Source organism: Triticum dicoccoides, chromosome 3B (assembly GCF_002162155.2).
Source record: "Triticum dicoccoides isolate Atlit2015 ecotype Zavitan chromosome 3B, WEW_v2.0, whole genome shotgun sequence".
NCBI classification, from domain to species: Eukaryota; Viridiplantae; Streptophyta; class Magnoliopsida; order Poales; family Poaceae; genus Triticum; species Triticum dicoccoides.
This window is the reverse complement of record NC_041385.1, coordinates 130,049,391-130,062,686: the sequence shown is the minus strand read 5'-3', so window position 1 is coordinate 130,062,686 and position 13,296 is coordinate 130,049,391. Positions and strand designations below refer to the sequence as shown.

General features: G+C 44.9%; 2 protein-coding genes across 2 annotated transcripts; both read right to left on the bottom strand.

Annotated features, from left to right (window-relative positions):
• Positions 1 to 1,413: 1,413 nt before the first annotated feature.
• On the bottom strand, positions 1,414 to 2,471 carry LOC119280974 (DNA-binding protein HEXBP-like). The gene has a single exon (XM_037561640.1). The coding sequence runs from the start codon at positions 2,437 to 2,439 to the stop codon at positions 1,555 to 1,557; it is 885 nt and encodes a 294-aa protein (XP_037417537.1). The 5' UTR covers positions 2,440 to 2,471; the 3' UTR covers positions 1,414 to 1,554.
• Positions 2,472 to 5,374: 2,903 nt separating this feature from the next.
• LOC119279389 (protein FAR1-RELATED SEQUENCE 5-like) lies at positions 5,375 to 9,830 on the bottom strand. Its single transcript, XM_037560636.1, has 8 exons — positions 9,628 to 9,830; positions 9,428 to 9,521; positions 9,099 to 9,267; positions 8,767 to 9,024; positions 7,993 to 8,683; positions 6,944 to 7,899; positions 5,508 to 5,676; positions 5,375 to 5,406 (listed from the first exon to the last, which is right to left on the bottom strand). The coding sequence occupies exons 3-8, from the start codon at positions 9,114 to 9,116 to the stop codon at positions 5,375 to 5,377; spliced, it is 2,124 nt and encodes a 707-aa protein (XP_037416533.1). The 5' UTR covers positions 9,117 to 9,267; positions 9,428 to 9,521; positions 9,628 to 9,830.
• Positions 9,831 to 13,296: the final 3,466 nt, after the last annotated feature.

The following is a 13,296-nucleotide window of genomic DNA, read 5'->3' as shown; positions in this document are numbered from 1 at the left end:
TATGGAAAATCCATCCTACCACCCCGGGGTAGTTACCCAACATGTCTCATATACTATCATGTGGTACTATATATATTACTTTATTATTTTAAATATATTCGTATACTATATCTAAGATATTTCAAAGCAAGTTACATGAAAAAATTACATATGAGCCCATAGTTTTTTATTATATTTGTGAAATACATACATATTTGTATGTAAAAAAGAGCATACTCAAAACATGATATATGCTACCTAAAAATTAATATATATACTACCTAATCATTGTTATATACTACATACTACACGTACATAATCTTGATTTTGACGGATACTACATACAACATACAAAACTACATATAGAACGTGGTTTTGGTGAGTTGTGACAATGGCGTCACCTGAATCGGCACCCTTCAAGTGCTTTGAGATTCGCTCCTAAAAGTGAAAAAGGTTCTTTTTCCCTCATTTAGCGAATATGCAATCTATATGTGGCTGGTACAGTGGCTTCTTTCTATATAGGCTTCAGGCCATGCTCTAAAGGTTCCATGTTATGAATGGATACCTTTGCTTTTGCTTTCCAAATTGACAGTACCATCACATTGCTATTTTGGTGAAACTATGCATGTTTACTTTGCTTTCTGGCAGGCTGTCCTGCTGCTTCTGGTATTGCCTCTTTGGGATGATGCCAAAAAGTTCTGCAAATTCAGGCCCATGTGAACTTTCTGACATGCCGGTATGCTTCTTATCAGCTTGCCATTTTTTAACGTTGACATCGATGCGCTTGTTGACAGACTAGTCTGCAGGTTGTGAACTTCCCAATCTCAAAGTTTGGTACAAGTTATCTTTGTACGTGTTAGAGCTGCAACTAAAGCACCGAGCAAAACCATTAAGCTAGTTGTACCAAGCCATCTACAATAAAGTCTCGTGCTATACATAGAGCCAAGTGCCAAACTTCACACAGCTCAAACAGAATACAGGAAGCTCGCCGTATGTTCTTCCGTGTAGGTTCTGAATTTGAATCGGAATAAACCTCGCCGAGTTTGCCATCAGACTTATGAAGGTACACAATGTTAACTTGGAATTAGACCTTAAGAAGAAATCAGAGATTGTATGACTGGCCAGTTCTTTGATGACTGTATTTTCTATTTGTCACCTGGAAAATTGGTTGGCATCAGTTGTCTTAAATATATGAGATGTAGAACCCTGGGAAACAAAGTATCCGAATGAGCTCTTTGAGCACTCTGGTTTCAAATCATGATGACAGGACAAGATGATGATTCATCGCGCCCATCCGACATCAGGGGCATGCAATGAAACAGACAATATGTCTTAGTAGTAGGCGAGATATATAGTGTCAATTGCAAAATAACAGAAACAGTAACGCGAATCCAAATAAGCATGATGGGATCCAAATTACAAATAGCACGAATTAAAACTAAATTGTCTGGATGGAGCTACTGCCCCAAAATAAAAATTAAGCAATTCCACAAATTTAGGTCCTTCACGACATGGAAATGGAACTAATCATTACGGATCATAAGGCAGTCGTTATTTGCCTGCCATTTTTTATTACTAGCGCTTACGCTTGTAAGACGACTCTCCTCCGCATGTCGATGCATAGTGACCGCCAAGGAAGCATTTCTTGCAGGTCACCTCCTTCGGAGGCTTCTTGGGGCCATCATATGTTGGACACTTAGGAGTATAGTGCCCTTCCAACCCACAGTTTTTGCACCTCCTCTTTGCAGATTGGTTGTTTGTCTTGCCAGTCATGCTCCCACTTCCTCTCTGACTTCCCATGCTGACATGTGTTTCTTCCACCTCAACATCCTTATCTTGATCATCACGTTCTTCTTCTTGGTTGAAATTGTCCTCCTCTAAATCGCTTGAGGTAACTGGACCCACCAGGTGGCAAGGGCAAGACCTTGTGAAATGGTCCTTTGATCCACATATTGCACACTTGTTTGTTCTGGTTGCACTATCACCTGCTGCCTTGAAGCGCTTTGTTTTTGGTCTTCCCTTGCTGGCCTTCTTCTCGGGAGGAAATAATTCCGTGGTTTCATGGAATTCATCTCCTGTTTGCGGTTGTGCATTAGCAAGACCTTGCTTTGAATTGTGCGCCGATCTCTTGGTAACTACGGTTGGGTTTCCAGACTCAGGATCTTTATGGTTGATGTTTGGTTGATCTGGTTTATTATTCACGGCGACTGCACTGCGGGTGCCATGAACTGTTTCTTGAACTACTTCAATTGACTCCAATTCCTTTTTCAATGTATCAAGGGCGGCCAGCCCATGCTGGAAATGATCAACACCCTTGTTAGCCAACTTAACGATCTCCAATGCTTTAACATAAATAATGTTGTGCCTGAAAGTCTTCGACACTTGCATGCTCACATCCTTCTGATAAGTTTTCAAGTGTTCTGGAAGATTGTCCCTGGCATCTTTTGTCCATCTCTTCATAATGTATCTACTAGGAATTTGTCGGGCACCAACGTGCACCATGACCTAAACACACATCATAATCACTGATCAGTATTGTGTCAGCTAACTCGTTAACAACGCACACCATCAGAAAAATAATTGTATTACCTTCAAGATATGACGACAAAGCAACCCAGAGTGCTCGAACATTCCGCACTCGCATGAGTACATATCACTCTCCCTATCAACATTCACCTCATACACCACTTTGCACCAACGCTGCCTCCTCTCAGCGTCAGCATGTTCTATGACAATCTTTCCGTCAACGTGATTGCCCTTAACATGGAAAGATCCCGACTGAAATAGCTCTAGTGAAAACAACTTGAAAATTGCCCTGGTGTAAACCTCAGATGCCTGCCTCTCAATAAGAACATTGGATCTTATTATCTTCTGATCCTGAAAATTTAAATGCGCATTTTATAATTTTCTAGAAGTTTTTGAACAAAAAAAATACATGCGTATCTTTTGAGAGCAAGTTATATCACCTTGTTCATGTGTCCGTGCTCGAAATCTTCTTCAGCACATCTGTCGGCGTACAACTTTGTGTACTGATGGACAAAGCAATTGATTAGTTTTTTTTTGAAAAGGGGGACTCCCCGGCCTCTGCATCAGAACGATGCATACGGCCACTTAAATAAATAAAATAGGTTCAACAATGTCATAGAGTCTTGAAATAAAATGAAGGCGAGCTCACACAGAGCCTCGACGCTAAAACAGGAAAAGGCCATCAAGCCACAACCGGCAGGCAAAATAAAGATAGGAAAACTAATTGCCTATCCTATTATATGACCGCCATCCAAACCGGTTGAAGATATCCCGCGCTACCATCTCCCACCAGGCTGATCCAGTAACCAAACGCTCCGTGGCCTCCGTCGGAGTGAGTAAGGACCACATACGGATCAGCGCCGTAGCACGGAATAAAACCTGCAAAAAATGAATAGTGGTTATTCTGTTAAAGACCAAATCATTTCTGCAGTTCCAAATTGCCCATAACAACGCATACACTCCTACACGAATATGTCTAGCTGTTTCGGACTCTATCCCATCCAGCCACGTTCGAAATAACGACCCGACTGTACTCGAAGGAGTAATGTTAAAAGCAATTTGCACAGTGCGCCACAAAATTCTCGCCAAAGGACAATCAAGAAAGAGATGCTTAATGGTCTCGTCCTGATCACAGAAGCTACACCTAGTAGATCCAGTCCAATTGCGCTTGACCAAGTTGTCTTTTGTTAAGATTACCTGTTTATGGACAAACCACATAAACACCTTAATTTTCAAAGGCACTTTAACTTTCCAAACATGTCTGGTGCTAGGAATGACCGTGGAATTGATGACATCGGTGTACATCGACTTGACAGTAAATTGTCCGTTCCTAGTAAGCTTCCACCTTAGCTGATCGGGCTGTTGCGCTAGCTGAACTTCCATTAGTCTACGATGGAGCCAAGCTTCCCATCTCGCACCAGCAAGCACCCGCCGAAACTGAATATTAAGGGGAGTGGACTGCATAACCGTTGCAACTAGCGCATCATGTCGCTGGACAATTCGATATAATGTTGGGTACTGAATTGCTAACAGTGCATCACCCAGCCAGGTGTCCTCCCAGAAACATGTGCCATTTCCATCACCGACAATAAACTTTGTTCTATTAAAGAAGGTGACCTTGACTCTCATAAGCCCCTTCCAAAACGGTGAATCAGTTGGTCTCACTGTCACCTGGGACAAAGTTTTGGACTGCAGATACTTGTTACGAAGAATCTGCGCCCAAGTTGCATCAGTCGGACCCGAAAGCTTATACAGCCACTTACTAAGCAGGCATCTGTTCTTGACCTCAAGATTTTCGATACCCAACCCCCCTTGGTCCTTAGGTCTACAAATGACATCCCACTTGGCGAGTCTATACTTTCTCTTAAGTTCATCACTCTGCCAAAAAAATCTTGATCGGTAAAAGTCCAGTCGTTTCCTAACCCCAACTAGAACCTCAAAGAAAGATAATAGGAACATCAGCATACTCGTAAGTACCGAATTAATAAGAATTAACCGGCCTCCATATGACATAAGTTTTCCCTTCCAGCAACTCAGTTTCTTTTCAAACCGATCCTCAATGCATTTTCACTCTCGGTTTGTAAGCTTACGATGGTGAATAGGTATACCTAAGTAAGTGAAAGGTAAAGCTCCTAATTCACATCCGAACAATTGCCTATAAGCCTCCTGTTCCTCCTTGGCTCTACCAAAACAGAACAATTCACTTTTATGAAAGTTAATCTTTAACCCAGACAATTGTTCAAATAAGCAAAGCACCAGCTTCATATTTCTCGCTTTTGCCAGTTCATGCTCCATAAAGATGATAGTATCATCAGCGTACTGTAAGATGGACACTCCCCCATCAACTAGGTTGGGCACCAAGCCTCCCACCTGACCGGCCTCCTTTTCCCAACCAATTAGGATTGCCAACATGTCAACCACAATGTTGAACAAAACAGGGGACATTGGATCTCCTTGCCGCAGACCTTTATGTGTCTGGAAATAGTGCCCAATATCATCATTTACTTTAATTCCAACACTCCCTTTTTGCGGAAAGGATTCTACCTGGCGTCGCCAAGCCTCATCAAAACCCTTCATGCGCAGGGCTTGCTGAAGGAATGGCCATTTGACTTTGTCGTACGCTTTTTCGAAATCCACTTTGAAAACAACTCCATCCAGTTTTTTCATGTGGATTTCATGGAGCGTTTCATGAAGGACCACTACCCCCTCAAGGATATTCCTGTCCGGCATGAAAGCAGACTGGATAGGCTGCACAACAGTATGCACAATCTGTGTGAGTCTATTGGTCCAGACCTTGGTGAAATTTTTGAAACTGACATTAAGAAGACAGATCGGCCTAAATTGCTCAATCCTCACAGCCTCTGTTTTCTTAGGAAGATGGGCAATCATTCCAAAATTTAGCTGAAATAAATGAAGCTGTCTAGCAAACAAGTCATTAAACATAGGCAACAAATCCCCTTTAATGATATGCCAGCACTTCTTATAAAACTCCGCTGGGAAACCATCAGGTCCCGGCGCCTTGTTATTCTTCATTTGCGAGATGGCCTCGAGCACCTCACTCTCCGAGAAAGGAGCCGCAAGAATATCATTCTCCACCGAAGTAAGCTGAGGAATATCCTCAACCCTTGACTCGTCCAGAGACACATAGTTCTCTTCTGGAGGGCCAAACAGCTGCTTATAGTATTCGGTTATGTACAATTTTAGGTTATCCTGTCCTACAATCGTACCCTCATCTTGCTCAAGCTGAAAGATCCTCTTCTTTCGATGCTTACCGTTAGCGATCATGTGAAAGAATTGTGTGTTTGCGTCCCCTGGACAACACGTCGGACCTTGTCCCGCAACGCCCACTTCAACTCTTCTTCTCTAAGAAGTTCTTTGAGCCGCAATTCTGCCTCTAGCTTGGTATGCAGCTCCGCAACCGGCAGTATCGTGGTTTCCGCTTTTACATCCAGAGACTGTATAAGGACAAGGAGCTTTTCCTTTTCGGCCTTATAAATCCCGCTCAGATGCTTAGCCCACCCACGTAGGAAACTCCTCAAATGCCTAATCTTATTTTGCCAGCGCTGAAGCGCGGTCCTCCCTCCTGAATCCTTAGCCCACTCTCTGGCCACAAGATCTAGGAAGCCATCTCTTTCAAACCAAGCCATCTCAAAAGAGAACACATTTTTGTTCCCCAGGTGCGTGGGTTCACCAGAGTCGACAAATAAAGGCGTATGGTCAGAAATACCACGGGACAAGGCCTGGACAGTCACCAGGGGAAACTTCTGTTCCCAATCAACGCTAGCCAACACTCGGTCCAACTTCTCATACGTCGGATTTGGCATCGCGTTCGCCCAGGTAAACTTTCTACCCGAGAGCTCAATTTCTCTCAGGTCCAGACTTTCAATGATAGTGTTAAACATGAACGACCATCGTCCATCAAAATTATCATTGTTCTTATCCTCACGCCGCCTAATAATATTGAAATCACCCCCCACCAGGATGGGCAACTGCTCGGAGCCACAAATCCGAACAAGATCAGCCAAGAACTCAGGCTTGAGCTCGGGCTGTGCAGCACCATACACCGCGACAAGAGCCCAATTAAACCCATCAACCTTCGATCGCACCCTAAACTTGACAGCAAAGTCTCCCATGACCACACTGCGAACCTCAAGCGCATCACACCTAACTCCGAGAAGGATTCCACCCGACCTCCCTCTCGGTGGTAAGCAATGCCAATCGAAATCTATACCTCCCGAAAGAGTATTTAGAAATTGAGGTGCAAAGTTATCTCTACCCGTCTCCGATAGAGCTATGAAATCTAAACAATGCTCGACAGACGCCTCAGAAAGAAACCTTCTTTTAGCCAAGTCCTTTAGACCTCTGCTATTCCAGAATATTCCTTTCATATTTCATCATGGAATTTTGTTGCCGTACGTATCCTAGCACTCCTACGCACAGCGGAAACCGGGTAGACCTTCCGTTTCCACTTGCGCTTGGGGATCGTTTGATTCTGCAACTGGTCCTCACAACCAGTCTCAGACGGGCTAGCCAACACTATTTCGGTAGACTCAGCCTGAACATCCTCATCAGTAGAAGGTTGCATAAGATCCGCACAAAAGTTATCTAACACCCTCACCCCGAGCGCATCAACCTCAGAATCACTCATAGGTTTGACAGCCGCAATATTACGGATCATCTCTAAGGCCCACTCAGCCTCTAGGTCTAAAAGATCATTAACAGAATTAGAAATTTCAGTGTCATTACTACCCAACGAAACACCTAATTGATTTGCATTCTTAACAATATCATCATTTGAGAAATGCAAAATGGAATTAGATGTATTGACCGACATACCAGTAGTGACCTCGACGTCACGAAGCTTGGCCGCCCTCATGGCGCACCGCTGCTGAATATCGTCCACGTCAGGCTGGCTTTGGAGTCGTCCACTCATCCGGCGCCCCTTGGACACCGGATCTTGAATCCCTCCAAAAGCGATGACCTCCTCCCGAGAGATCGAATCCCTCCAAAAGCAATTGATTGGTGCAGACGGAGAAACATATGATTTCAGGACATTCTTCATGCACTCACTTCGCTGGGTGCTGCACATTTTAGCGCAGAAATTCCCCTTCAGATACGGCTTCGCCCATTTGTGTCTGACTTCATACACTTGTTTCATGAATGAGTTTGTTTCAAGCCCGTAATGCAGAGTTATTTCCTCCCACTCCTTTTCAAACTCCTGTTCTGTCATCATATCATTGATGAGCATGTTGAAGTCATTGCGAAAAGGTGTACCATTCCTATACATACTACCAATTTTCTCCCTCATCTTCTTCAACACATGCCATTTACACCAGACGTGTGTCGAAGAATCCATGACGGCAGAGATAGCACACTCCATTTGCCTGCTTTGGTCTGTTAAAGAGGAAATTCAAATTTTTGATGAGAACCAGTATGATAAAATATATGTTAGATATACACAAATGCTCATTTTTCATTCCTAGTTACCTGTCAATATAGTCAAAGGCTGTTTGTTGTCCATTGCAGATAGGAAAGTTTCAAAAGCCCACTTGAAAGAATCTACAGTCTCTTCACGGAGAAAAACACAACCAAAAATGCAGCATTGGTAGTGGTTGTTGACGCCGACGAACATACCAACCGGCATCTCGTACAAGTTGCTCTTATAGGTTGTGTCAAACATTACTGCATCGCCGAAACAACTGTAATCCTCCCTACTCTTTTGGTGACACCTAAACAAACCAGAAACCCTTCTTTCTTCGTCAGTTTTGACTGCAAAAAAGAATCCAGAGTTCTCTGCTTGCATCCTTGAAAAAAGGGCTAGGGTCTTGCTAATGTCATCTTGACTGTGTTCATGAGCAATTGATGAACACATTGACTTCAGAGACCTTTTGCGGAATGGCACGTCTTCGTAGGAACCATGAATATCAGCCATCACTCCATAGACCTTAGTAAGAGACACATTGTTAGCACGCAAGTGCCTAACAATCTCCTTGATAGATGAGTCCACGTACTTGTGACACTTCAATGTCTTCCTTTCACCAACAGTATCAGCCATTCTGTGGTTGTGCTCTAGTACCACGTTGGCATAATACCATCTGTCGTCGTCAGTTCTGTTCAGTCTAACCATGGCGGGGCAGTTGGTTCGAGATGACTTTGTGTCTGATTTTTTGCAAGAACCCTGTAATAATATGAACAATTCAATGATTTTGCTTCTGTGAAAATTGTTCTACGAAGGTGCAAATGTATCATATTGAAACTCACCTCGCAGGAGCATAGAAGGTCTTGCTTGGACTTGTATCCATGCTTATTTATGTACTTGTTGCCATGCCTGATTCCAAAACCGATCTCCCATGAATAAGCGTTGTAGAATTGATATGCCTCCTGCTCGGAGTTGAATTCCATCCCCTTGCATGGCTGGAATACACTTTCTTCCCTTCCTTGCCAGCATCCCTGAGTGCTCTCTCCAAGTGTCCACCGCAATCTCCTGTCGGAACCCTGAAGGCTTTCCCCTTGCGGTTTCTGAGCAATATAAGATTGTTACCAGATTATCAGAGGTCATAATTTTACACCACGCTCTTAACGAAAATGTGTACCTTTGTCTTCTGATCCATCCTTCAGTGTTGTCTTCCTCGACTACTGTTGTTGTTGCATTCTGCCCGATGGGTGTCCCATGCTCACTCTTTGGTTCTTCTACTTCATCCGTGATCTCGACTTCCGGGCCGTTACATCGGTCAGGTGGATCTGAACGTATTTTCTCTTCTTCTGTAGACATTTTTATTCAGATGAAACTCTGTTATTCAGGTTGTAACATCTATCAGAATGATCACATATTACGTAAACATATCAATGGATGAATTTGTGCCGCATATGTTATCCTGTTTCCGTATAGTAAGCTGAAAAAAAATACAATCCTGATATTCACCTGCTGCTATTGGGGCGACTCTGTCTCTTACGCCATTTGTAGATGTACTCCGCCACATTGGGATCGATACATGGTGTTCGTCATCGTCTAAATTCTAAGATGCACCAGGTGGTAAAGGAACATTTTAATGGCACTGAGATTACTTGAGGTCAGCGAAAAAAGCAAGATGAATCCCGTTGCATATGCTGATGGCAACTAACCTGACGTCCTCGTAGCTCGATTCCTTCGTCTGGTTGAGGGAAGCCAAGGTTTGTCCGGGGCGGAGAAGCCATGCCACCTACCATGCGGTGGAGGCGGTGTCGACGTAGAGGTCTGGTAGCAGACGGCTAGATCGGAGCGCAAGGTCGGCGGCGGTCACAAGAACCCTACCCTGCACTAAGGTGGATCGAGGAAGAAAGGGGCTGCTGGGGGTGTTTTGCGTGGAGGGTCGGTCAGATGACTAGTCAGTCGTCACAGGTCACTCACGGGTTACTGTGGCTTACCCTCGCCCGTGAACGCAAGGCCAAGGTTGACGTCGGTGGTCGGTCCATAGGTCAGACGGGCTGGCTTTGCGCCGCAGGTGCAAAAAACGGCAAGCGAGTAGTCCATCTGCTGAGAAGGTCAAAGGTGGAATCGTTTGACTGCAAGGTTTGCGTCGCATGCGCTTGGGTTGAGGCACTGACATACTTCCACTCCGCTGAAACGCTGCAGGATATACGGCCGCTAGCGTCTCCTATTCAACAAGTTATTTTTGAGTACCTTGGACCATGGCTTTACGAACCGCAGCTGCTTACACAGCAACCATTTCAATTTAGTGGCCCTACCGTGCAGTCGTTTGCTTTTCAAAATGCATTACCATGAATTGATTTTGTTTCTTTGCATGAACAGTTGAAATATGGACCTCCGCACTTTTTCAATGATTGATTAGTGGGACAACCGTCGAATATCCAATTCTGAGACCGGGCTCATCTGTACCCGGTCAAATAAGAATTCATAACAAAATTCAAAAAATCCAAAAAAATTATGAAAGGTGGACAATTTGGTGCGTGAGGTGCGTTCCAAATTTCAGAGCATTTGTACAATTGAGTAGCTCTCAGAAAAAAGACAAATTGGGTCAGAACAGTATATGAATAGTACACTATTTAACAGACCCCAAATTTGTCTTTTTTGCCCAGAGCTACTCAAATGTCCAAATGATTTAAAATCTAGGTCGTACATCACACACCAAATTATCTACCATGCCTAAAAAATTGGAAACTTTTGAATTTTTCTTGTATTTGTTTTTATTTTTACTCAGCGCAGGTGCAGATGATCCTGGGAGCCAAAACGCACTCAACAACTGTACCATTCACAATTTGTGTAACAAGCGTTCATGAGTGCTAAGGGCAACTCCAAGAGGGCGACCCAACTCCAACAGATCCTCGACGCAGGTGTAGATGATCCTGGGAGCCAAAACGCCTCACTCAACAACTGTACCATTCATAATTTGTGTAACAAGCGTTCAGGAGTGCTAAGGGCAACTCCAAGAGGCCGACCCAACTCCAACAGACCGACGTCGGCCTGTAGCTGAGTGCGACAACGGTGGATCTTCGCCTCCCGCATGGCATGTTGCCGGCACCGGTGGTGCTCCAATGGGTTTAAAGGCCATCCGTGCGGCATGTTGACGTCCGATCATGAGACCGGGATGACAACGGTCGATGGGCAGGTAGATGCGGTCGCGCTCAGCACTCGGCGGTCTCAAGGTGAATGTCGTCGCACGGCGGCGCACTGAGAAGGAGCCGACCTCGTGGTAGTGCGCTCCGGGCATCCACTTCCAAGGCATGGCTGAAGGAAATATGCCCTAGAGGCAATAATAAAGTTATTATTTATTTCCTTATTTCATGATAAATGTTTATTATTCATGCTAGAATTGTATTAACCGGAAACATAATACATGTGTGAATACATAGACAAACATAGTGTCACTAGTATGCCTCTACTTGACTAGCTCGTTTATCAGAGATGGTTATGTTTCCTAGCCATGGACAAAAGAGTTGTCATTTGATTAACGGGATCACATCATTAGGAGAATGATGTGATTGACTTGACCCATTCCGTTAGCTTAGCACTTGATCATTTAGTATGTTGCTATTGCTTTCTTCATGACTTATACATGTTCCTGTAACTATGAAATTATGCAACTCCCGTTTATCGGAGGAACACTTTGGGTACTACCAAACGTCACAACATAACTGGGTGATTATAAAGGAGTACTACAGGTGTCTCCGAAGGTACATGTTGAGTTGGCGTATTTCGAGATTAGGTTTTGTCACTCCGATTGTCGGAGAGGTATCTCTGGGCCCTCTCGGTAATGCACATCAATATAAGCCTTGCAAGCAATGTGACCAATGAGTTGGTTACGGAATGATGCATTACGTAACGAGTAAAGAGACTTGCCGGTAACGAGATTGAACTAGGTATTGAGATACCGACGATCGAATCTCGGGCAAGTAACATACCGATGACAAAGGGAACAACGTATGTTGTTATGCGTTTTGACCGATAAAGATCTTCGTAGAATATGTAGGAACCAATATGGGCATCCAGGTTCCGCTATTGGTTATTGACCGAGAATAGTTCTAGGTCATGTCTACATAGTTCTCGAACCCGTAGGGTCCGCACGCTTAACGTTAACATGACAGTTATATTATGAGTTTTGATGTACCGAAGGAGTTCGGAGTCCCGGATGAGATCGGGGACATGACGAGGAGTCTCGAAATGGTCGAGACGTAAAGATCGATATATTGGACGACTATATTCGGAGTTCGGAAAGGTTCCGAGTGATTCGGGTATTTTTCGGAGTACCGGAGAGTTACGGGAATTCGCCGGGGAGAAGTATTGGGCCTTATTGGGCCCTGCGGGAAAGAGAGAGGGGCTGCCTAGGGCAGGCCGCGCGCCCCCCCATGGCCTAGTCCGAATTGGACTAGGGGGAGGGGCCGCACCCCCTCCTTCCTTCCCTTCTCTCTTCCCCTTGTCTCCTACTCCTAATACATGGAAGGACTCCTAGTTGGACTAGGAAAGAAGGAATCCTACTCCCGGTGGGAGTAGGACTCCCTTGGCGCGCCCTCCTCCTAGGGCCGGCCTCCTCCTCCCTTGATCCTTTATATACGGGGGCAGGGGGGCATCCCATGACACACAAGTTGATCTACGGATCGTTCCTTAGCCGTGTGCGGTGCCCCCCTCCACCATATTCCACCTCGGTCATACCGTCGCAGAGTTTAGGCGAAGTCCTGCGCCGGTAGAACATCATCATCGTCACCACGCCGTCGTGCTAACGGAACTCATCCCCGACGCTTTGCTGGATCGGAGCCCGGGGATCGTCATCGAGCTGAACGTGTGCTGAACTCGGAGGTGCCGTACGTTCGGTGCTTGGATCGGTCGGATCGTGAAGACGTACGACTACATCAACCGCGTTGTCATAACGCTTCCGCTTACGGTCTACGAGGGTACGTGGACAACACTCTCCCCTCTCGTTGCTATGTCATCACCATGATCTTGCGTGTGCGTAGGATTTTTTTTTTGAAATTACTACGTTCCCCAACAGTGGCATCCGAGCCTAGGTTTTATGCGTTGATGTTATATGCACGAGTAGAACACAAGTAAGTTGTGGGCGATACAAGTCATACTGCTTACCAGCATGTCATACTTTGGTTCGGCGGTATTGTGAGATGAAGCGGCCCGGACCGACATTACGCGTACGCTTACGCGAGACTGGTTTCACCGTTACGAGCACTCGTGCTTAAAGGTGACTGGCGGGTGTCTGTCTCTCTCACTTTAGCTGAATCGAGTGTGGCTACGCCCGGTCCTTGCGAAGGTTAAAACAGCACTAACTTGACGAACTATCGTTGTGG